The sequence below is a fragment of the Euleptes europaea genome, chromosome 16 (assembly GCF_029931775.1).
Source record: "Euleptes europaea isolate rEulEur1 chromosome 16, rEulEur1.hap1, whole genome shotgun sequence".
Taxonomy (NCBI): domain Eukaryota; kingdom Metazoa; phylum Chordata; class Lepidosauria; order Squamata; family Sphaerodactylidae; genus Euleptes; species Euleptes europaea.
This window is the reverse complement of record NC_079327.1, coordinates 37540711-37562413: the sequence shown is the minus strand read 5'-3', so window position 1 is coordinate 37562413 and position 21703 is coordinate 37540711. Positions and strand designations below refer to the sequence as shown.

Below are 21703 nucleotides of genomic sequence, written 5' to 3'. Positions count from 1 at the left end.
TTCGCCATCACTGATTTAGGGGGTTTATCTTATTAGCTTTTTAATTATCTGCTTCATTTTTTTGGTTAGGATTCATGCTGCTTATGTTTTAATGGCTTGCATTTTAATATTTTGGCTTTCAGCTGTAAGCCACCTCAAGCAGAACTCTGAAGAGGCAGCATGGAAATATTCTAAATACATAACACAAATCAGCTCCCATAACTAAGATGTCTGTGCAATGCATGGGAAATATCTAAATGAAGTCACAGCCTTATTCTTGTTCGAGGGTATACGAGAGCTGAGAGTAGATCCTGTACCTCAGGAATCAGAAGCACCTCCTTGTCCGGTTGTTATGAGTAGATTCAGATTGATCTTGCCTGTGAACATTGACAAGGGTGTATGGGAGTTACAGCTTGTGCCCCGGATCTGTGCCTATCCTGGCTTTTAAAATCATGCTGGGAAAAGGTATTGGATCTATTGGTGAAAATCATTAATGCCTGGTTGACTAAGGCAAGTCTCCCTAGGCAGTTATTAAACATTTGTTTAAAAGGTAGGAATGAAGTGGCCAACTATAGGCCACTCTTCAAGTTACCTTTTTTGGGGAAGGTAATAGAATGTGTGGGCATCCTGACCTGGATGGCCCAGGCTAGCCTGATCTCGTCAGATCTCAGAAGCTAAGCAGGGTCAGCCCTGGTTAGTATTTGGATGGGAGACCACCAAGGAATACCAGGGTTGCTGTGCAGAGGAAGGCACTGGCAAACCATCTCTGTTAGTCTCTTGTCATGAAACCCCCCCAAAAAAGGGGTCACCATAAGTCGCCTGCGACTTGATGGCACTTTACACACAAAATAGAATGTGTGGAGGTGGAACAGCTCCAGAGGTTCCTGGATGACACGTCTGCCCTTGACCCATTTCAACTTAGTTATAGGGCTGGGTTTGGAACTGAGCTGGAACTGAGTTGCAGTGGTGATCTTCATTTGAATTTGAACAGAGGACCCATCATCCCTGTTTGATGGGGATGGTGGACATACTGATGGACATTTCTGCAGCTTTTGGCATGGTTGGCCACTCCATTCTTATCCATTGGTAGGAATATGGAGTTGTGTTAGAGGAGTGATTGTTCGTCTTTTAGTCTGATCAGACAAAAAGGTTCCACTGTTGAAGCATCATCGACTGGGTGGAATTTGTCCTGCAGAATGCCAGATGGTTCTACTCTTTCACCCCATTCATTCTCTCTCAATAGATAGGTAGATATGAAGCTGCTAAATGAGATTGTCTGGAGCCTTGAGGTTGAGTATCATCAATATGTAGATGACCCCCAGTTCTATATTTCATTATCTGAGCCTCCAGATGTGTCAGTCTCAGTTCTGAAATAGTGCTTTGAGGTATAGGGGAAGACCTTGCAGATCCCCTTTTTGAGCTACCCTGTAAAGATGAGGTTAACAAAAATATTGGCAGCGTCAGGTTTCTTCCCAGGAAAAATTCTCTGTTGCACTTATGTACCCTATGGGATCTGTGAACAGAGTGCTGCCCATGGAGCAAGACTTTTTCTGCCTGCTCCTCCTCCTAACCCTTCCAACTTTGTTCCTGGGTCCAAGGCCATAAAGGGCTTTAAAGGTCACAATTAGCCTCTTGTGCTGAACTTGGAAAGAATCCCCATTCGTCACTAGGAACAGATGGTAAAATGCAAACCATTGTCTTTGGATGAGGATTTGGCAGCTCTGCTCAGAATCCTACACTTTCTCAATACCGAACTGCTACTGACTGCAAAAATCATAACATGGTGGGATGAAAATATCTGTGAGAGTCTACGTCATGTGTGCCTTCCTACCCACAGTGGCTGTCAATGTTAATTGCATTGCTCTTATGGAGCATGTTGCTTGAGTAAGAATAACAAAAAGCATATCAACAGGGAGAAAAAAAATACATTGCATTTGTTGCTACATGTGTTAATGTCTGTATAAAGCCTGACTCTGAATGGAATTGATTTTAGAACAGAGGATAATTTAGAAGAGAAGGAGAGTTGGTTTTTATATGCTGATTGTCTCTACCTTTTAAGGAGAATCAAACAGGTTTACAATCTCTTTCCCTTCATACTACTACAGGTACTACTAAACTTTCAATTTTTAGATACCGTTTTCTGTTCTTGTTAGTCATCGTCCCCCCCTTTGGAAAGTTTAGGCCCACTTAGCGAAGCAGAAGACAAATTTGATTTAAAAATCCATTATGCTAACCAAGTTGGAGCATAAGCAATTGCCATTATTGGTAACAATGAGGACATGAATGATTTGAAGACTAATAGGTGGGTACGTTGAAATTGTCAAGCATGAAGTTTGACTAAGTGCTTATATTGTAATTATGTCTAAATTGGAGAAATATTGCATTTGTTTGTATTCTTTTTCTTCCATTTGCGTTCTTTGTGCAGAACAATTTATGCATTCAAAAAGTCTTTTCTCATGTTGATAATAAGCATAAGCCATTCTGCCTATTTCATTATATCTGCAATAGCCATTAGTCTTGATCACAGCTCTTATGCGTATATATATGCTCAGAAGCAGCTTCCACTGAAGTCTCTGCTGTGATTGAGCCATTTCATTAGTTTATTTATTTCAATTTTGCTCCCCCCTCCAATTAAAAAAGTGCAAGCACCGGGTAATTCCTGACCCATGGGGTGACGTCACATCCTGGCGTTTTCTAGGCAGACTTTGTTTACGGGGTGGTTTGCCAGTACCTTCCCCAGTCATCTTCCCTTTACCCCCAGCAAGCTGGTCCTCATTTTACTGACCTCAGAAGGATAGAAGGCTGAGTCAACCTTGAGACTGCTACCTGAAACCAACTTCCGTTGGGATCGAACTCAGGTTGTGGGCAGAGCTTGGACTGCAGTACTGCAGTTTACCACTCTGCGCCATGGGACTCTTAATCCCCTCCAATTACAAAGCTAATATAAAGTAAGTTCTAGTCTTAATTTATTACATCTGTGTTCTGTACTACTTCAAAGAAGCTCAGGATGGAATGAGTGTGGAGTTTTCACATACCGTATTTTTATCCTTACAACAACTACTGTGAAATACAACAACCACAAGGGTAAAATAGTCTGTAAGATATTGATTGGTCCGAACCCATGCCAGCAAACATTAAGGCTAAATAGAATTTGAATGAAATATCCCTTGTCCACTGTGGCACAAAATAAGAGATTATTTATTTTATTCATTTATACCCCACCTTTCTCTCGAGTGGGGACCCAAAACAACATACACTGTTCACTTCCATTTTATCCTCCCAATGACTCTGTGAGGTAGATGGGCAATTAAGATTTTCCGAAAGAATATTATGTGCCAGATACTAAAAATGCTTACCCAAAGCAAGTATTTCTGGTCTGAATATTTCTTGATCTACTAAGCCACAGTGCTGTTGATCTGCAATTGAACAAGTACCTCGTTTAGTCTTTCCAAAATAATGTATAGGCATGCAAAGTTTATAAATGTGTTTACTCACAAACATTGTCCATTCATATGGTGAAGGGAGTTCCTCTGCTAATTTTTATGCTGGTGAGTCCGTCAGGAAACATTTCTAAACCAGCCTATCCCATCCCCTCTCCCTCTATTTTGAGTTCTAGTCTTTGCAGCCCCACTTTTAAAAATACACTGAACTCTTGTTTCGTTTCATTTCTGTCCCTTGCTGTCCTGGAATTTAACTTTGGATATTTTTCATGTTCTTCCTACTGCAATAGCTCTCTCTCTCTCTCTCACTCGCTCTTTGTTCAAATAAATGCTGGATTTATTTATATGCTCATTATACGCATTTGCTAAATGTGGTTTTATGAATCAAAGTTTCATGAAAGTTCATACATTTTAAAAGAATTTGGCAAAGAGTAGATTCAAGAGGCCCAAATTTACCGTTAATAAAAAAACAACAACACAGCAACAACAAAATACAGCATATGTAGGACAGTTGTCACAAAATATGATCATGTAGACCCTTAAAACAGAGCAAACACTATCAGATTATGCATGTGTACCATGAACTGTGCCTGTTTCTTATAAACTATTCTTAACTGAAGGTATGGAACACTGTTGATCTACATGCACATCCAGTGTAAGGTTACAGGCTGTGGGTTCCATAATCATGAATCATTTTGTATTTTTTTCAGTTAATTTGACATTAGTTTTTTTCTCTCTTTCAGTGGAGTTTTTATACTGTGATTTGGCTTCCATGAAGTCCATACATCAGTTTGTTCACACATTTAAAGCAAAGAATTGCCCTCTCCATGTCCTGATTAATAATGGTGAGTTTTCTTGAAAGGTGCTTATTATATGAACTTCCAGGTACTGAGTTTGTACTCTTGTTTCATGTTTTTTTTCCCTGTTCTTTGAATAATCTGTTTTTCTTACAGAGTACATGCCTGCTTTGTGGCAGAATTATGCCAGCAGGTATAATATTACTGAATCTTAAAACTTGTTCACTAACAACTTATGCTAAATGAATCATTTGTGTGCCATCTCAGGGTATAACAGCTATGTAAATATGAAAGTCAGTTTTGTGAATTAGGCATTAACATATATGATGTGGCATTTTGAATACTGTGTACAGAACCAGCTCCTCCATCACAAAAGGATTTGCCCCCTGTTTTGCATAGGGATCAGAAAAGAACACTCAATCATCAAGCATTCGGAGGACCTTTTTTAGCAGTTTTTTTTTAATTTAGGGGGGAAAGATGATTAAAGGAGGGACACATAGAATTTTATAAAATTCTGGAATATCTGGAGAGAGTTTTCCTTAAAATACTAGAACTTTGAGTCACCTGGTATGGTAATAATCAGCAGAAGGTGCAGGGGTGTCAAACATGCGGGCCGCGGGCCGGATCCGGCCCCTGGAGGGCTTTTATCCGGCCTGCGAAGCCAAGGCACTTAGTCCCCCTTTCCCCTCTTCCCCGGCCTTTTCTGGGCTTCCCGGGGCCTGTGTGTGGCCAGGGGTCGGGGGCAGGCTTTGCCACTGGCATGCTAAGCCATGGGGCTGCTGGCGCGACCAGGGGTGGGGGGAGGCTTTGCCGCCAGCACGCGGGGCCACTGGCGCAGCCGGGGATGGAGAGGGAGGTTTTGCCCCAGTCGCACCAGGCTGTGGGGCCGCTGGTTTTATGACCGGAATCACTGAATGCTGATGCTGTTTTGGAAATATGAAGAAGATGCATGCACTGTAAATGGGAAACAGTTATTCTAAGAGACAGTTTAAGGATTAGAACAAACCTATCTTTTAAGTAGTTTATGCAATTCATATTCTTTCAGAAATGTGTTTTTTTAATTGCTTGAACAATGTTCATTGAGCCACTTTTCCATCTTTTCCCATTGACTATTGAGAAATATGATTTCCTCAATATTTTTCCTGAGAAATATTCTTTTCTCCTCTCCAGTGCTCTAATTAATCTTGCCACAGCTCTCTGGTTTTTCTTTGTGAGAAAATATGTATAACATTTGTTCTACAGGAACTAGGCCACAGTGCGATTTGAGTGTGAGTCTAATGACTGTCTCAGTGAAGTCATAGTTGAAGATAATTGTTTAGCATGGCTCCCCTCTCTTGCCCTGTGTGCTGTCTCCCGAAAAAGATATTTTGATACTGAACCATTTCAAGTACTTAATTCAGACAGTGTCTTACAGAGTGTCAGAATTAATATGTAATTATATGAATTACCTAAGTGTCCTGATATCCGGCAGATCTGCTTCCATGTACGCTACTAGCAGACAGAATTGCTAAGTAAAATCCGCATTGACACTTGCTGTACAGATTATTCATAAATTATCTTGCCGCTGCCTTACTCTTTCTGTTGATGTCTGTTTAATCAGAGGCTTTTGAAATCAAGCTCGCTAAGCTAAATTAGTAAATTGCATATAAATGACAGTCCTGTCAAAACAGAGAAGGTTTTTTGTTGTTGTTTTTAGCGATAGTAACATTCTCTATTCTGCTAATTCATTTTCAATACCCATTGTCATGTGTGTTCATAAAGACTTGGGGAAATTAGGAATCCCAAAGCAATTCATAATGAAATCTACTTTACAAAGTATTTTTCTCATATAGATTTCCTATCAAAATATCATCCAAATGATTTTTAGAGGGGTGGTGGTGATGGAAATTCAGCCTGCAATAGGTTCCCTTGTTATTGTATCAGGAAACAGAATTGCTCTGTTGTTGCAGCTTACCCCTTTAGGGCCAGTGAGTACAGCTGATGACATGTCTGGATGGTAAAAAAAAAAATCAATAGTGTACAGCTTTTTAGTGGCTGTTGAATGCTGTGTACTCCATAATTTAAAAAGAAGACTTTGTGTTGTACCAGCAAAAAAAGACTTTTTGTGCTGGTATATTTGCTTTTGCTTTCCTGTCAGTGCCTGAGGAAATTGACAGGATGCTATGAAGAAACTTTTCACCAAGGAAGACCAGGGTTGCTATGCAGAGGAAGGCAATTTTAAACCCCCTCAGCCTCATCTCTTGCCTTGAAAACGCATGAGGGGATCACCATAAGTTGGGGGAGGCTTCGAAGCCTATGATACATTTCCCTCTCCAACAACCCTTGTGTTCCTCAGCCCCTTTGTGTCGGCACATGGCCCTCCTTTGACATCCTCCTCTTCCAAGTTCTATTGTGCTCCTTCCAGTATTACCTTGAGTTAGGGTTGCCAACCTCCAGGTACTAATCAAACAAACGGCTTACAAGTGCTTACAGGAGCATGGAATTCAAAATATGGCACCAAATAAATGTTTCCAATATAGGAAAGAGACAAAGCAATACTTGCAATCAGAAGAATATAATGAGAATATTGAAAACAGGTACACTTCTAAAGCAACAAATATACAACAATGGGTAAAGTCCCAAGACAAACACAGTAGTGAAAATATGCCGGCGTAAACGCTCAGTTCATATCAGTTCGTTGTCTATAATGTTCATAAATATATCACATAGCAACGGAAACCAGACATAGAGCAATGGAGATCCGGTAAGCTTCCATTTCGTGTAGACTTTCTCAAGCCTTCAATCTTTCCGTGCAAAATTCATTCAAAATTTAAAGGAATGTACCTTTCCTATATCTTGGGACGGCAAAAGTAAGACGTCTGCTATCTCCTGCTATCACAACTGATCTCCAGCCGATAGAGATCAGATCACCTGGAGAAAATGGCCGCTTTGGCCATTGGACTCTATGGCATTGAAGTCCCCCCTCAAACCCCGCCCTCCCCAAAAATCTCCCACCAGTGGCAAAGAGGGACCTGGCAACTTGAGTATTTACACTATTGTCCCTTTGGAATGAAATGTCCCCAGTAGGAGGCTCCCCAGCTCCTGCCAGCTTTCCCTCTGGGATTAGTTTAAAAGTTGCTCTGCCATGTTTTTGTTATCACGTCAAAGCAGTGTGGTTCCCTTTTGGCTGAAGGGAAGCCTGTGTCTTTTGTACAGCTTCAGCGTGTCCCAGAAAGTTCTCCGGTGCCTGAGAAATCTAAACCTTTTCTCCTGGCACCACTTTGTCATCCACACACCGATCCCCCTAATCTGTGCCAGACTAGCTGGAACAGGTAGCCATTTTGAGGTCCTTTGGGGTCCTGGCCTTTAACTTTCTGCCTAGTAACCTAATTTTTCCTATAAGACCAGTTGACTACATTTTCCAATGTCCTTGGTGCCAACATGCTCCATGACTGCTGACTCTTCCCCTACACTGTCAGTCTATCTAGACAGCACGTGATGGCCACAACCTTTGCACCAGGGAGCCAATCACCATGTGGTCAAAATGCTTGTCACAGGTCAGCAACCCTAGCCTCAAGGGAACGAGAATGATTGTTGCAATGATATTGTACTGTAACTGAAAAGTAAGCATTTGTCCTTTACAACAAACACAGGCTTTCACTGGAGTATCCAATTCTTTAATAGAACAAAAATATTGCATTGGTATAAACAGAACATAATAATTACAAAATGTCTAAAGTGAAGAGCATTTTTTTTAAAAAAGCAGAGAGATACTCTTGTGATATTTTATCATCAGCCACTGATTTTCAATATCTGATTTAATGGATCTCAAGACTCTTCCAGTAGCCCTGGCAAGACAGCCACAGAAAACTGCTTTACCACAAAATTAGCAGAAATTGTATCCAAACCTTGGCAGCCAGAGCAGAATCATTCTCCACTTGTCTTCTCTCTCTCCCCACCCCCTGCATATTTGCAGCCTAGTCCCAGGTCCAGTGTGTGCTGTCTGAAGCCATGTCACCTGCGTCTGCCACTATGCTGATCAAACACTGTAGTTTACAGGATTGGGCTGTTGGTTTTCTTTGTCTCTCAAAATATCCCGTATTTTGAAAGCAGGATTTGTAGTGTAGAAATGAACAGCAACACAGTATATTTCTGCAACAGTTGTAAACCCTAGCCCATACTTGGGAATTAAAGAAGAAGTGGCCTAGTTTTTCTAGGTACAGAACAACCTAGCTTTTGATGTACTTTGCCACCTCTGAAAACCAGGTCATTTTATTTTAAAAGGAATTTAAACTTCCAATTATAAGGCACTTACTTGTCTCCCAACTTGCTTCTTGCAAAGTATGTTTAAGATCACAGGCACAATATGCTTGTGGGAAAGAACCCAGTTAAGACACCCATAATTGAAGGAGAAGCCTTTCTTCTCAGTTCCCAAAGTGTTCTCTTTTAAGCAGGGTTGCCGAGAGCGAGGGAGTAGGGAAACAAAATTCTGGGAGCCCTGGTCACCAAGGGGGTGCATAGTGTTTGCGTTGGACCTGGGTGCTCAGGTAAAAATTTTGTCTGTGGTTCCCGTGGCGGCTCTGAGCGGCATTGCATTTAGCAAGGAGGGGTTGTTGTTTCTTTATCTCCATGTTCAGCCTGGGTCCAAGTCATCTGAATTATGATGAATACATAAAAGCTGAACTTTTACATTCCACTGTTCAACCCAGATTAAGGTGGTAGCGTACAAAGTGTCACCTACTGCTGCCAATGGACAAGTCAAAAAGTGACCCCTGCATAGGGTTGCCAACTTCCAGGTACTAGCTGGAGATCTCCTGCTTTTATAACTGATCTCCAGGCAACAGAGATCAGTTCCCCTGATGAAAATGGCCACTTTGGCAATTGGACTCTATGGCATTGAAGTCCTTCCCCTCCCCAAACCCCGCCCTCCTCAGGCTCCGCCCCAAAGAGAGACCTGGCAACTCTGTCCCTGCACCACAATCATTCACCTGTTCACCATAACTTTCTGTTTGAATTCCTCAGCTGCAGTGATGCTGGTGCCTGAAAGGAAAACGGAGGATGGGTTTGAAGAGCACATTGGCATCAACTACTTGGGACACTTCTTGTTGACTAATCTTCTCTTGGAAACTCTGAAGCAATCAGGAACCCACAGCCACAACGCTAGAATCGTCACCCTCTCATCAGCCACTCATTATGTAGGTGAATTGCATCTTAACGACCTACAAAGCAGGTATGAAAAACATTTTACCGTTTTAACTGGGTTGCTGGATGTCTGCAAAAATAGAAATCAGCATCCTAAAACTTACTTTGCATAACAAAGAAATGTTATGATTAGTGTGTATGTATCGTTCTTTCTGTTTGACTTTCCTCTTTTTTGCAAAATGACTTGACAAAAGTTAATGACTTCGTGGTTCACAGTAATGAAGGGATTTTGCTGGGTGCAACTTTCAGCCCCTGGAATTGCTTTTGGAACTGTTTTTAGGTTAAAGCATAAAAAGAGGACTCGGATTGGATCCTACCAGCTTTTCCACACAATCTTGCCCAGTTCTCGTCTTTCCTGAAACTCCCATCTCAGCTGGACTTTACCCCATGATAGCTTTTTAATTGGAAGAGGCTCCTCTTCCTTCTTTTGTATTGGAAAAGCTGGTAGGACTCCACTCCTTGCATTCTACTAAAACAGGGGCTTTAGGTGTTTCCACAGTCCCACAATTCTCCACCGGCTTTCTCATTATCTGTGTTCAGCTGGCATCATACCCCTGCCAACTAGCAGTTACTGCAGTGTGGGTTGGATGACATGGCTCTCATTTAACCTTTCCCTTCATTTTGCTCATAGTTGCTCCTGTTTGCTCTGCCCCATCCCTACCACTGAGCCATCTTCCTACTCTGGCTTTGTTTAGCCCCTTTTCAGCATTGTCAGGACTTGTGCATTCTAAACTTGCACAATGCAATATAGAAATAGGCACTGGCTGCCGAAATCCAGCATCTTGTTCAAACTGAACTGTTAATTTTTAAAAAGAAGCTTGTCTTTTTTATATCTGGGAAAACGGGCTTGAGTAATGCCTTCTTAAATCTCAGGTGTAAGAAGGAACTGGATATCTTGTTGCAACGGAGTGGGGGCATCAATTCCCTATATTCCTCTGCCTGCCTCATTTCTCGCAGAAGAAAAAGAAATTATGCAGCTATACGCCTCTCCTGGGTTGCTGCCTGGCTAACCTCCAAAGGTGGGGGTACCCAAAGCAGGGCCTCTGAAGATGACTGCAGTGGTCAGGCGGGCTCATAAGGGAGTAGGCGGTCCTTCAGACCCATATAGGGTTCTAAAGGTCAACACAAACACCCTGAATTGTGCCTGGAAACACATCGGGAGCCAGTGCAGATAGGCCAAGACTGGAGCGATATGGTTCCTACAACCCACTCCAGTCAACATCCTGGCTGAATCATTCTGCACTAACGGAGGTTTCTGAACACTTTTCAAGGGAAGCTTCACATAGAACGCATGTTGAAATCCAGTTAATGCTTGACATGTATGGAGAGGCATAAATAGCCTCTTAATTCATATCACTTATGATTAAGGCTGCCCTGACCTGGATGGCCCAGGCTAGCCTGATCTCGTCAGATCTCAAAAGCTAAGCAGGGTCAACCCTGGTTAGTATTGGATGGGAGACCACCAAGGAATACCAGGATTGCTGTGCAGAGGAAGGCACTGGCAAAACCACTTCTGATAGTCTCTTGCCTTGAAAACCCCATAAGGGGTTGCCATAAGTCGTCTGCGACTTGACGGCACTTTACACACACACGTGTGGCTCACGAAAGCTCATACCCTGCCAGAAAATATTTTTGTTAGTCTTTGAGGTGCTACTGGACTCTTGCTCTTTTCTACACATGATTAAGGCTGTTTTTCCAATAAAATCACCCGAAGTAGCAATTTTAAACCACTAAATAATCCAGAGAGGACCAGAATACTCAGCATGATTTGTAGCTTCTGTTTCTTATGCATTGCAAGGGAGTGAGAATGAGTCAATGAGATGAATGTACATGAGAATTTATGAGAACTTATAAAGTAGAAACCTGATTTTATGGCATAGATTTCTAGGACCTGTCTGTTCTAGGACCCTCAGTTCAAAAGTGTACAGTGTGGGGTATGGGGATTGAGTTACAGTTCAGCAGCATGATCTTGTAAATCTTTTCTGTCGCATTCATTTGGTGACTGGCACTTTACATATGCTAGGAATCGTTTTTTGATTATTTACTTCGTTTTCATTTTTAGTCTGAATGGGTGCCTCAATTGAAAGGTTATCAAATAGGATTTACTCTTCACCAAAAGTAATTTTTATTGTCCTATTTCTGATGAGTGCAGATGTTTTAGATTAAAAAGAGAGAAATCAGTGAAACTGCACATCTCTAGGCACATTGCACATGCCTAGAATATTACTACAATTTCAGCATTTGAAACTGCACCTTGGGGCAAACTATCATTTCTCCAAAACATAGAAAATATAAACATGGATCAGGTTCTATTGATCAGTATCCAAAGAAGTTCTTCAGATATTCCAAAGATCATGGGGACAGCTATTGGGATTTCTGGCTTCCCCCCCCCCCCTTTCTCTCTTTGAAGAGCAGACTCAATTCCGCAGTACCAAATTGCTTTTGCAAGTCTACAGATTCCAAAACAATTTGCAGTTTGGCCTGCTCATGTCCAAAGCCCAGCCGGGAGCATGGTTCTTGGGAATCCTGATCACTATGAATAAATAGACTATGAACCGGTTTCACTTAGAGATGACATTTGGCATTCTCCCTCCTCACTGTGGTTCAGATCACAAGTGATTATTTGTTATGGAGCCGCTACCTATTCTATTTACCCAATGAGAAGATAACCCAGAATGTAAGATGACACCCCTCTTAAAAAGATTATACACAAAAGCAGCTGAATTTAAGACAGCCCAGCTCTCCTCTCTCTGCCACATCAGCTGGCGTGCAAGGCAGCTTCCACAATCTACCTGTGGGGGCGCTTTCCTCTCTGTCTGCTGGCCAGAGGGAATGGAAGCAGATTGTTGCTACCATCCACTGGCTCCCCAGGCTGCATCCAGCCTTGCAATCCAGCTGATGGGGGAGGAGGCTCTCTTTCACTTTTTCATAGGCTCTGTTGTGGAGAGAAGTTGGATCCTCCCCCAAGGTGCTGGGTTGTGGGGCTGGAAAAATGACCCAGTAGACCTGGCTAGAGGGGTGCAAGCATGCCCCTGCCAATCGGCTGGCTGACTTAGTGGCAGCCCCACCAGCACTCAGATGAGCAGTATATACAAAGGGAAGATAACACCCCTTTTTATAAAGCAAAACATGCAAAGAATCTTGTCTTCCTTTGGGGTAAATATGGTGTACCTCTCTAGTTATTATGAGATATAAAAAGGTAGATACAAAACATTCTCTTAGAATGTACATATTCTTAGGAATTTAATCTTGAATATATTCACTAGTAGATCTTTGAGTCTTGCGATGTATTTTTCCCCTCCCTGCCTTTTTCCTGCACCACACAGTCTGAAATCATTTTGGTCCTCGCCATTGAAACTGGAAATAGCATCCTAGTTTATTTTTATAAGCAAAAATCTTAATGGTATTTCAGCAATCAGTGGATTTTATTGTGGAGCCGTTTGATAAATTCTGCCTTTCCCCAGCCCCCCAACTGTGCTTCACGGAAATTGCATGTGCCTAAGCAAGGGCCTAATGCAGTTATGATCATGCAAGTATATTCTGGGCATGATTTCTCTAAATGAACAGCTCTCCCTGCCAATTTGAAGGTCTAGCAATTACTTCAAGAGGGGCACTGTAATTTGTACTTGATGCTTCCGTACATTCGAAATGATATTCATCTCTTCATAGGAAAAACCAAAAAGTGACCACTCCTTAAAGTTCAGGTTGTAAACGCCTTAGGTTGGGAGAGCGCTTGGACCAAATAGGTGACTCCATTTTTGGTGGGTGAGTTGGATAAGAGCAATGAGTGAGTTGAATGAATACCTATTGGCAAATTTGCTTATATAGTGACCGTCAAAACATTGTACTGTAGATGCATTTACTAATAGGGCATAATAACTTTCCTTTCCTTTTATCCCTTAGAAGCTCCTTGATCAATTGATCTTGAGCAGCATATATCTAGTGTTGGAGGGATATAAGGACTGAAACAAATCTTGCCACTGACAATGTAGCCTTGGGGTCCCTGTCGCTTAGTAAAAAAGGCATTATGTCAGTCACAGAGGCATTGGATTTGTATATTAAAAGGGGGGAAATATAGTGCGATCGAAGTTCCTCGTAAAAGCGGCATTCCAAAAGGGCATGGGCTAATGAGTCAATAGAGTCAGAAGAGCAAGGGCAGATCCTGTCTGAGTATGGTATATTCAGAATTCTGCCCTGCATTACCATAGAAGGATTAGCATTCAATCTAGCCAAGCAAAAAGCTCTACAGAGAAGAGGAGTTGTCAGATAATATGTATAGGCAGGCAGACCACGTGGAGGGGGTATTCCGAAGAACTGGGATGAACAGACGCGACGAGCACGAAAAGTAGTGCTGTTATAATCGAGCTCTTTAATGCGCTTTTTAATTTTGACAAAAGCTTCAGTTTTCCCAAGATCTGATATCATATCCTTCGAGAAGCCCAGCAACGCCAGTTTCTCATCTAAGATTTTTTGCCATGAGGATTTGAAAGGGTCATGCTTCAGAGAAGCTAGGAACCCCTCAGTGCTAAAGCACAGTTTAAGGTGGAGTTTAAAGGCGGCCAACCACGCCCTAGCTTCAAGTGACATTTGGCCAAACTCGGAACGAAGAGTAACGCCAGCAACACATCGAGGGGCTTTTAGAAGTTTTCGTAAGAACTGAAGCAGTGGACGATCTATAGATTCATTGATGACTGTAATCCAGATAACATCAATAAAGCAACCATGAAATATCTGTTACTGTACTATATGTTGATCTATCTTCTTTTGATTTCCATCTTCTGTCTCCTACATATTTTCTACCAAATAACATTTGTTAGAGGTTAAATTGCATTTGGACAAATAGCTATAGTAATTCCAGTGCACAAGGGATTCACGTCTAAGGGATTCATGTCTAAGCAATAATTGCATTCTTAACTCACCTTTTTTCTCATGAATATTTATTTTGCTGCTATCACAATAATAGAATGATAGCTATAAGAGGTCCTAGGAGATTTTGCATCAAAAAAGATTCTTAGCTTAATGAGACACTGGCTGAATGAGTCCCTGCAGTACTTCTTAAAGTTACAGAAGCTTTCTTTGTTTTTTTAGTCTTGTTTGAAGATTTTTGGATCTAGGAAAATTCAATTAGTGACCATTAGGACTCTGCATTTTCTGCTGAATTGAATGTTTTTTCCCTACCATGTCCATTTAAGAGCTAGTTGTGTCTGCAGTTATAGTGACCTCAATGAGTTTCTAACAAATATGTTTAAGCTGCTTGTAGAGGCTGTTGCTGATAATATGATAGACTTGAGTTCTAGGTCTTCTGTTCTTTTTCAGGTTAATAAACAGAATTACTGACTTGCATGAACTGAGATGCTTTAGTATTATTATTATTTTGCTACCACTCGTCTAGTATTTAAAATAAACCTTTTGATAGAAACAGTGGGCTCCCAGTGTGAACCTCAAACATTTGTATGTGTGTTTTGGATCTAGATTTCAGGGAGGTCATGCTTTTTGTTATCCCAAAGTTTTTGGACCTCCATTACTGTTTTGGGATTTTTTCAGGTATTTGGGGTGGGGGGTTCCTGATAATTCAAGACCGTTTTTGCAGTCCCCTCCCCAATTCTCTCCTCAGCAGCAGCAGGAAGGGATGGAGAGCAATGAAGTTGGCCTCACTAAACAGATGCTGGTTGGTATCTAGGTCCCTTCAAATTTTAAAGGGACCAGAAGCCCTGCCTAACAGCTGATAGGAAGACAGAGGCCAGGTCTGTCGGCCATTGGACAGAATGGGGCTATTATTTCCTGCAGACACAGCAGGACTCTCCATAGCCCGTTGGAATGAACAGGAGTCCCTAACAGGAGTTTTTGCGCCTGGGGGCACATTTGAAATTCTGACACAGCATGGTGGGCACAGCAACAAAATGGCTGCCACAAAATGGCTGCCACAGGAGGTGGAGCCAGCCACAAAATTATTGTCTCAGCTTAAGTTCAGTAACACAGTGTAGATCCTTGTGCTGTGGTTTCAGCTGCTGCCAGAGCAACATTTTTAAAAATCTGCACAGCCAATCAAATATACAATAGTCAATCAGAAGCGTTACTGGGCAAAAGCACTACCTGGCACCACCTACTTCCTAAAAAAAAACTTGGTGGGTACCAGAAAAGGTGTTGCTTGGTGCCATGACACATTGGGGACCACTGGGAAAGAACAACCCTATTTGTTCTGTTGGTAGGTAAGACCTGGCCTCTGTTTACTCCACTATCAGCTGTTAGTCACCCTCCACAAACTTCACACCCCCGTAACTGCTTCCAAATCTCCAGGAATTTCCCAAGACGGAGATGGCAACCCTATATATTGTCTCTGACCATCGTTGTCCTCCTCCTCCGTCCAGAGAAATGCAAATAACATGCCCCGTGCTAAATGATAGGCCAAGCCTTGTTTTGTTGTGGCAAACAACAAAACAAGGTTGATTTATGTGGTTTAGGAGCAGGTGAAATGCCTGTTCTCTCAGTACTGTTGCTGAAGGATAGCCTAACACATTTTAAATGTCTCTGTAACAATTGTAATCCGGACCAGTTTAACAAAACTCATAGTACAAACAATGGTTATTCAGTCGTTTTAAAAACATTCTTAATTTGAATTTCAAAGTGGACAGCAGTATAATAATAATAATCCCAGGACCCTGTTATTTATTTATTTTACTTCATTTATCCCTTGCCCTTCTCCTCAGTGGCCTCCATCATTCTCCTCTCCTTCCTTTTATCCTCTAGGTAGGAGGACAGTATGAGAACATGATACATCAAGTTCTTGGATGATAGAGGAGGAAGAGGCAGTCTCAGTAAGACATGAAAGATGGAGAAGAAACAGAGTGGGTGGCAGTGTAGGATGTTTATCAAAGAAGTAGAAGCAATGCCTCATAACAAGGAAGACAGCAGAAAAAGAGATGACCATACATTTATAAAGGATAAAATGAAGTATATCTCAAAATTTATTTCAGTTGTACTCAGCATCATGAAAACGCTTGTTTTGGAGCAAAAGCATGTTTGTAATTTATAGCCCTTGAAATTATATTGAATTACATTATGAATTTGACACAACAATTATGTGGAAGCTGCTGCCTCTCAATAAATACAATAGCTGGGTGCCAGCAATAGCTTGGGAATATCAGAAGCAACCATTCCCTCTCAGACAGAGGGGCATGACTACATGGTTGTGCCACTTCATGAAAAGACAGCCGCTTTCATATACTACAAGATAGCTTTGAGAGCCTACTGCTCAGTTGATTGGGTAATGTATGAAAGACAGGAGCTACATATTCCACAGAAGGATAGTTTTTTATTTAACCCATCATTTTTACTTCTCTACAAATAATAAGGAAAGTCTAGATGGCTTAATAAATACAATAGTACTGGCTGCTTACGAGCTGCTAGAGAAATCTTGGCATTGTATTCAGACAATAACTGTGTCTCTATTTATTTTTATTTTATTAGATTTTTATCCCACTGTTTCCCGGCTAACATTCAACAACAATTAACAACATTCAATTCAAATAAATACAATATCAATACATTATTATGGATTAAAAGCCTAAAATATACCAAAAATTAATTATTTTAAAACCAGAAAGTCCAAAAGAATCTAGATAATGCCTTTCACATTAGTGTTGGTGGCAGAACCATCAGGTGAAAGGTGGGACAGGCATAAATAAGGATGGAACCAGATGGAACAGGGATTCTGCTAAATTACAATACACTACATGTGCAAACAGTTAGCATTCACTTGTTCACAGAACCAACAATAATCACTAGGGCTGTCAAAAAAAAAATTCGGTACAGTTCGGATTCGGCCGAATTTGACCCTTGTGGGGTCGGTACGTGCCGAAGTCCGAACTCCCCCGCTTCGGATCCCCGGTAATTCGGGGGGATCCGGAGTTCGGGGGGGAATTCGGCCGAAGCGCGCCTTCAGGGATTCCCTGAAGGCGCGCGGGGGCCCTTTAAACTCATCTGAGCCTCCCAGCTGGGAGGCGCAGATCAGTTTAAAGGGCAGCCGCGCCTCTCCAGCGGACTCCGCTGGAGAGGCGCGGCTGTCATTGAAACTCATCTGCGCCTCCCGGGCAGGAGGCGCAGATGAGTTTCAATGACAGCCCGCCTCCCTTCTGCGGGCTACCCTGAAGGGGGGGGCTGTCATTGAAACTCATCTGCGCCTCCCGGGCGGGAGGCGCAGATGAGTTTCAATGACAGCCCGCCTCCCTTCTGCGGGCTACCCTGAAGGGGGGGGGCTGTCATTGAAACTCATCTGCGCCTCAAGGGCGGGAGGCGCAGATGAGTTTCAATGACAGCCCGCCTCCCTTCTGCGGGCTACCCTGAAGGGGGGGGGCTGTCATTGAAACTCATCTGCGCCTCCCGCCCGGGAGGCGCAGACGAGTTTCAATGACAGCCCGCCTCCCTTCTGCGGGCTACCCTGAAGGGGGGGGCTGTCATTGAAACTCATCTGCGCCTCCTGCCGGGAGGCGCAGATGAGTTTCAATGACAGCCCGCCTCCCTTCAGGGGAGCCCGCTGAAGGGAGGCGGGCTGCCCTTTAAACTGATCTGAGCCTCCCAGCTGGGAGGCGCAGATCAGTTTAAAGGGCAGCCCGCGCCTTTCAGCGGGCTGCCCTGAAGGGGGGGCCGAATTGGCCGAATTTATTCGCGAACTCCCGAACTCGATGAATTCGCCCCCCCCGGTTGCCCGCCAGATTTGAGTTCGGATCCGTCCGAACTGAAAATCACCGAATCAGGGGAAATTCGGTTGATTTTCAGTTCGGACCGAACCGAATTGACAGCCCTAATAATCACCACTGTTTCTTTAAATTCTAGTAGTCTAAACCAGTCTAAGATTCCACTGATGTATCATCTTACAAATATTCTCTTTAAACAAAGTAGAAACTGAAAAAGAGGAGCCACAAGTAAATAAATAAGACCAAACTCTTGAGTCTGTATTATAACCTAATGACTTCCCCCATTTCTTAACATAGTTGCATGCATTCAATATTTGCATTTCTGCCTAGATCAGGCAGTTTTAAGTCCAAATTCTGTTGAACTTTAGATGAATTAAGTGAATTTCTTTCATCATTTATCCCAAACTATCATTACAGCATCTGTCACCAAAGATTTTTGTAGAATTTCTGCCTATCAACCTTTTTCAAAAAGATCCACTCTCCTAGCAGTATAGATATTGTGGTGTAGTGGCTCAGAGTGGCAGACTCTAATCTGGACAACCAGGTTTGTTTCCCCATTCCTACACATGAAGCCTGCTGGGTGACCTTGGGCTAGTCACAGTTCTCTCTGAACTTGCTCAGCCCCCCGCCTACTTTGCAAGGTGTCTGTTGTGGGGAGGAGAAGAGAAGGCGATTGTAAGCTTCTTAGAAACTCATTAAAGGCTGAGAAAAAACAGGGTGTAAAAAACTAACTCTTCTTCTCTAATTGCTCACTCACAGCCCATTCCTGAGCTTGGGGTCCGAATGGGCTTAGGAGGCATTCTGACCCCTACGCTGGTGTCTGTACCACTTGCACTGTACAAACTGGCACGGACACCACCTGCGCTGGCTCCCCTGGACTGCAAGGCAGAGCGGCCCTCGGATGCCAGCTTGGCCTCCTGCCAGCCTCCTAGGAGGTGTTCCCAGGGTGTTCTGGGGGGCAGAGCTGCCAGTAGGCAGCTTCTTAACCCCTTTCAGCTCTGAAACGCCCCCTTTAGCAACAGTGGTGCTGTGCCAGCTTTTTGTTGGTGCAGCATCGCTGTTTTCAATGGGGCTTTCCCCCCCTTTTTTCGCATTTTTATTTTTTAAATGCCCTTTTTAAGCCTTGCAGCAGCTGGGAAACCTCATTGGAAGCGCCGTGGTATGGCCACGCCTCCCCCCACCCCACTGCAGCTTTCAGAAATGAGCTATCAATTAGCCAGCCATAGAATTTTAGCTGCATGGTAATAACATAAGAAGTTGGGAGTTTCAAGCCCTTTGAATTTCCATGTCTGCTACACCTGCTTCCAGTCAATGTTTGGCACTTCCTTTCCAAAATTAGTCCAAAACTAATTTCTGACATTTTTTAAAATGGTCAGGGATATAAGCTGGAAAATTTCAGAACAGAAAGGCTAGCTTTGGGAGAACAAATATTTTAAAGACATTAATTCTATTGAGCGAAGATAGCTGCAAGGAAGCCAAATGAAGGAGCTTAGTTTTAATTTCTCTGAGAAGTGGGGCGAAATTAAATTTGTAGAACACATTTAAATCGACAGGTATTTGAATCCCCAGATACTTAATTCACACTCACATTTTCTGCATTCATTCCAGTTGAGGGAGCAGATCCAGACCCTATAGAACCAATTATCTTTATTTAAATCTTTATCATGTTAATAACTGTTCAGATTTGGAAACATTTAATTTCTATCTGGATCCTTCTGCACACTTATCTATATTTTCCCCCAATTTTTCACTAGAATTATCAACATTCAGCATAAAAACTGACAAATCATCAGCATGTAAACTCCCTTGGTAGCAGCAGTCATGCATTGTAATGCCTTGAATTTCACCTGATTGATGTGTATAGACTGCTCAGTTGCTATTGCAAAAAGCATGGATGGAAGAGGCCAGCCCTGCTTAACACCGTTTAAGATTTTAATTGATGCCCATAGAAAGCCTGATATTGACAACCTTGCAAGGGAATCTGAGTAAATTTAGCCCAACTGATGAAGCCCTCTCAAAAACCAAAAGCTTTGAGAACCACCAATAGAAATTTAGGTTTCATCTGGTCAAATGACTTCTCTGTATCCAGAAATATAAAAGCCACATTAAGTTTGTTGGTAACTACATATTGAACCAGGTTGCAAACTTTTTTGTGGGTCAGAACTCAATTCATCAGATGCATGAAATGTTCATCTGTTGGGTAGAAGTATTTGTATTCGAAGCTGCAAACAACAGAAAGGTGTGTTGGGTTGGGGATGTAAACCCCTCTTTTGGATATTGTTTTAAATTGGCCCCTCTTGGTAATCTCTTCCCCCAACTCTGCACCATTCTGCTGTCTGCAGCTGTCAATTTAAATCTGCCTGAAGTCAGCTCTGACTCACCAAAGCTGATGCAGGAATAAATTTTGTTCGTTTTCAAGGTGCCACTGGATCCCTGCTTTATAGATAGAATAGTAACAAGTAGTGCTTTGTACTGTTTTGTGTTTGAAAGTCTTGTACAAATCAACAGAGTATGCACAGTAATTGTTACATGACTAATTGCCCTGATGCAACAATCTCTTGTGAGCACGGGCTATGCTGCACTCTCAAAGCCTTTTGCCCTGCCTGCAAGATTTTCTGCATTCATTCCAGTTGAGGGAGCAGATCCAGACTCCTTTAAACCTCATGGGCCTTTCAGATTGCTCTTGCATAACATGAAATGGGAGCCAATGACCTATGTTCCCTTGTTTAAATACTGATTTCCCAACCTTGTTTTTTAAGATGATCTTTTTTAGGAGCATCATATGGGTTATGCATCCAAAATATGCCCCTAAAGTTGCAAACTGATTGTCGTTCCCAGATATTTATGCCAGGTAAACAGTTCAATGTGAAGCTACAGATTTATTTGCGGGAGATTCTCTTGCGGCAGGAAAGCACTGTGCAAAACATTTCATCGGTCTGCGGTCCACAGGTCATTTTTCAATCATGTTTGGTTCGGTCTAGGCAATTGCCTTTCATACTTCTTCTAAAGGGCAAATGTTGATAACTGTGATTTCTCTTAGAGGGAGAAGTGGTGAAATCTGACATATCTGAGCTTTCTGCTAGAGATTATGCAAAACATTTGCAGAGTTTATTCAACTAAAAACCTACAGGCCCAAGCCAAGAAGATTTCACAGCAATTTGGGGCAGAGGGGGCTAGGCAACAGTGTTGGTTATAAACGTAAAGCATTAAAAAATAAGCATTAAAAAATAAGCATTTGGATACTTATATGCCTCTGTCTTCCTTACAGAGAACTAAAGCTGAGGCATGTATCAACCTTCTGTTACAAGCCACGTTACAAAATGCTGAACCAGCCGCTTCCAGGGCATAGCTCTCTCCCTGTACTTGAGTTTATTCTTAATACTGTGCCTCCTAGAGAGATTAGCACCTTGAAAATTGGAGGGAGTTAGATAGGGAAAGGAAGTGTCACAGTTTTTGATGAGTCAAATATACAAGTGCCAGCCAGGAAAACCTGACTACTGGCAACAGTGAGGTTAATTATAGCTGTCAATCGGGAACTCAGCACAATTATGTGTCTCTGAAGCGTAAGATCAGAGAAGGCTGATGGGGGGGGGAGGCCTCCAGCAGCTTAGAA

At 42.4% G+C, this 21703-nt stretch overlaps 1 protein-coding gene across 2 annotated transcripts in view; it reads left to right on the top strand.

The window, feature by feature from the left end:
- The window catches only part of LOC130488297 (E3 SUMO-protein ligase ZBED1-like), a 134564-nt gene that overhangs the window by 69892 nt on the left and 42969 nt on the right, over positions 1-21703 (top strand). For both annotated transcript variants that reach the window (XM_056861947.1, XM_056861948.1), the window contains 2 exons: positions 4163-4264; positions 9218-9425. In XM_056861947.1, the coding sequence (XP_056717925.1) occupies positions 4163-4264; positions 9218-9425 (310 nt within the window). The remainder of the gene's footprint in view (positions 1-4162; positions 4265-9217; positions 9426-21703) is intronic.